This window comes from Petaurus breviceps, unplaced genomic scaffold, assembly GCF_028583685.1.
Source record: "Petaurus breviceps papuanus isolate PSGF00001 unplaced genomic scaffold, PetGlider_PUasm1.0 188, whole genome shotgun sequence".
Taxonomy (NCBI): domain Eukaryota; kingdom Metazoa; phylum Chordata; class Mammalia; order Diprotodontia; family Petauridae; genus Petaurus; species Petaurus breviceps.
In genome coordinates, this window is record NW_027185804.1 from 40,050,836 (window position 1) to 40,054,922 (window position 4,087).

The 4,087-nt window shown below is 35.5% G+C and overlaps 1 protein-coding gene across 1 annotated transcript; it reads right to left on the reverse strand.

Annotated features, from left to right (window-relative positions):
• Window positions 1-1,428: 1,428 nt before the first annotated feature.
• On the reverse strand, window positions 1,429-2,358 carry LOC138163508 (olfactory receptor 4P4-like). The gene has a single exon (XM_069090968.1). The coding sequence runs from the start codon at window positions 2,356-2,358 to the stop codon at window positions 1,429-1,431; it is 930 nt and encodes a 309-aa protein (XP_068947069.1).
• Window positions 2,359-4,087: the final 1,729 nt, after the last annotated feature.

The window sequence follows — 4,087 nt, forward strand, 5'->3', positions numbered from 1 at the left end:
TGATGATGATGATGATGATGATGATGATGATGATGATGATGATGATGATGATGATGATGGTGGTGGTGGTGGTGGTGGTGGAAGTGGTGGCGGTGGTGGTCGAAGTGGTGGTAATGGTGGTGGTTGTCATGGTGAAGTTATTTACATAGTCACTTAGCTAATAAGTATCTGTGGTAGGCTTTGAATTCAGGTGTTTCTGATTCCAAATCCACCATTCCAAATCTAGCATGCCTTACACAATGTTGTTGACTTCATTTCAAGGTGCAAATTAGGGTTCCCTATTTTCTAAGGCCAATTTATAATGTAGGACATTTATTTTGAAAGGATAAATTTACATAAAACACAGAGCAGAAGAATAAAAAGGGACAAGGGAACCTATCTCTTGAATTTTTTTTGTTCAAAGGCTTCAACAGAAAACAAGCATTAACAGATTGGAAAGTGGCATTTCTCTACCAAGTCTGCTCCTGTCGCTCTGTATTTCTTTATTATTCTGCTCTTCTTTGGCTTTTCATTCTAGAACATACCCACTGACTTATATAACTGCTTCCTCTCATTGGTCAATTTCTATTTCAACATGATTTTAAGGAAGTATCCAGGCTAGCCATTTTTGCTCGATCTCCATCACACCTCACTAGGTTCTTCTCTTTGCTGTTTGGAATTCTTTTTCTGCCATGCCTCTTAATATAAAGAGTTCTCCCATATTCTGTCTTCATAAAAAGTCATCACTCTTTTATATGTTGTCTTTCCTCATTAGAATTTAAGAACCCTGAAGACAAGGACTATCTTTCTTTGTACTTGTGTTTGTTTGCTTGTTTGTTTTAAGCAATCAGGGTTAAGTAACTTGCTCAAGGTTACACTGCCAGTTATTTTTGTGTGGGTTCTGAGTCCAGAACCAATCCCAGTTCTCCCAACTCTGGGGACAGAGTTCTTACTCACTGTGCCACCTGGCCGACCCTGTACTTGTATTTGTATCCCAATTGCTTTGCATGCTGCCTAACAAAGAGTATGGGCTTAATAAATACTTGTGGATTTGGCTGAAGTACATGACTATCAAAGAAAAGTTGTGATTTCCACAATTAAAACGGAGCCTGGCTCTATGTCACGGCTCATTTCTTTGTCATTCTTAAAAGAGGAAAATATTCTGGATTTGGGATGATGAGTCATGTAAGAGAAGAAAAAAAATGATAGATTATTCTTTCTGTTCATCCTTCCCACAATGTACTATTTATGAATTGACTAAGTTGTACAAAGTCCGGTGCCAAATACCAATAGTTTTATGAAGTTTTGATAAGGATATATCCACAGTTTTTACTTTGGACTTGGCAATTTTTTAAAGTAATATTTATTAATAAACCTTTGGTAATACAAGATCCATTTCTTTACCAAGGGCATAAAGGAAGAAAACCAATACAACTAAAATCCATTCTTCTATTTAAATATCAATGATATTTGGTTAGACCACACCTTTTGCATGGCATTCTTCATTTCTGCATTTCTCAGTGTGTAGATGAGAGGATTAAGCATGGGTCCAATGACAGTGTAAAACATGGAAAACTCCTTATCATTTTTGCTTGCACTGGGAGGTCGAATATACGTGGAAATACATGGCACAAAGAACAAAACAACAACCATGACATGGGAGCCACAAGTGGAGAGGGCTTTGCGCCGACCTTCTGATGTGTGCTTTCTAAGATTGTATAATATTACAATGTAAGATGCCTCCAAAACAAGAAAAGTTGTTAATACAACCATCCCAGAATTAGCTATGACTAAGATATTGGCAATATGTGTGTCTGCACAGACAAGTTTTAATAGGGGTTTGACATCACATATATAGTGATCTATTTGATTAGGACCACAGAATGGCAACCTAGCTACCATGAGCATCTGGGCAATGGCATGCCAAAAGGCCACCACCCAGGCCATCAGGATCATTGTGTTACATCTCTGCCAATTCACTATGATCACATAGTGTAAGGGTTTACAAATGGCAACATAGCGATCAAAGGCCATGGACACCAATATGAACATCTCAATAGTGGCCAGGAAGTGAGCAGTAAATAGCTGAGTCATACAACTAATAAAGGATATGATTTTTTCTTTAGCAATTAAGTCCCTGATGAGCCGAGGGACTATGGTGGATGCGTATGCCAGATCCATTAAGGATAGATGACACAGAAAATAGTACATAGGTTGTTGGATCAGATGACTACATGTGATGGTAATAAAGATGATAAAGTTCCCCAGGAAAATTGCAAAGTAGCAGAACAAGAAGATTACAAAACACATCATTTTGAGGTCCTGGTTCATGAAGAGCCCCAAAAGAACAAACTCTGTTACATTGTTCTGATTTTCCATGTACTTTAAATATTTTATCAATATCCAGGAGAATTCTAATTCATCTGAAATCACATAAAATAGTATAAGTTACAATCAGTATCATGGTACATGTTCAGTTTATAACAAGATCATTTAAATATTCAATGCAATATTTGAATGAATCATCCTATACCTTTAAATTTAGGAAGAACAAAGAATATTGATTTTTTTTTCAGCTATGTTCTAGAAATTCTTTGAAAATTAGGTAATTCAACAGTATTCATGTCCATGCTACTAAAATCCTTTTATGCACACACACACACACACACACACACACATTATGTATCATTAAATGGTGTGACAATTTTAAAAAATCCCTAAGTTTTATATATTTCTCCATTAGGAAGGTAGTTTAATATCAAAACTGATTGACTATGTAGAATTAATAATGACAAAGTTAAAGTTAATATACTGATTTAGTAAAGAAAAAAACAAGGAAATATTTATTTATGTCATTTATTAAGTTGACATATGACAAAATACAGCAACATTTATGAGCAAATTGAATATGAAACTATTAAAAGTTAGTATGATGAAAGATATCCCCAAAATTATTTGAAAGTGCATTTTGAATATCAAATATCAATGTATGGGAAATGTTTTTAAAGTATAAAAACAAATAATTATCAGCTTTTTCCTGTGCATCCTTCATGCCCACAATCATTTAAACTGTTAGCATAAGGAAGAAAGAAGACAAAAAAGAAAACAAAGAACTGACCAACAAATGCAACTGTCATATCAAGTTGAGCTCATAAATTAAAACAACTTAATAATATATTGAAGTAAATTTTACAAATATGTGAGAAAATAATATGGGGGCATTTCCCCCCTAAAAACCATATGCTTAGAGTGGGGTATTGATATGTTCAAACTTTGGGTCAACTGAAGCTGCACTATCGGTAAGGAAGTCTGGTCAGACTGAAATTGTGGAGGAGAACAGTACTATGTGCTGTCCCTTCCCTCTTCATCAATCCATACTTTCTCACTCTTTATCAATCTCCTTTCATGTGTACTGGATATATCAGTGTTATTCTGATTCTTTGACAGGTAAGGGTCTCTCCTCCTCCCTCTCTTCCTTTTTGTTCTCTTTTATTTATCTCCCTCTTACTTTCATTGTTCCTTAGGTAAATAACATATTGAGTCATTGAATCCATACTTTAATACTTCAAGCTTGCCACGATCTGCAAGAATGTGATCTCCATTTACATAATCTTATGTTATCCTACTTTAGTTAATAGAATTTTAGATTACCCGCTCTATAATTGTGTGTATGTGTGTGTGTGTGTGGGGCGGGGGAATCTGCAAAGATCTTTCTAACAAGCGATTTCACAATCAAAAATTTTATCCACAAGACAGAGACAGACATTTTGGTCCTGGTGACCGAGAGTCTGCTTTCTATTTCTAGGTACTGTAGACTGCAGATGTAGACACAGAGACTTGGAACTGACTCTAATGGGTGATTTTATGTGGCTATAGTTATCTTTACCTAGCTAACTTGAGATGCTGAGTCTAGCTCACTGTTACACCTTTTCCATACTATGTCCTAACACTTACCTTTGTGAACCAAATCACTAATGAACTAGGTGGTTAATAAATTAAAAATTGTAACTAATTAATGGGAAAGAGAAGGAGGAATCTACTCAGAAAGTCCCTTAGAGGAAATCATGTACAACTCCCCTCATTTTACAGATAGAAAGTTGAGTCTCTA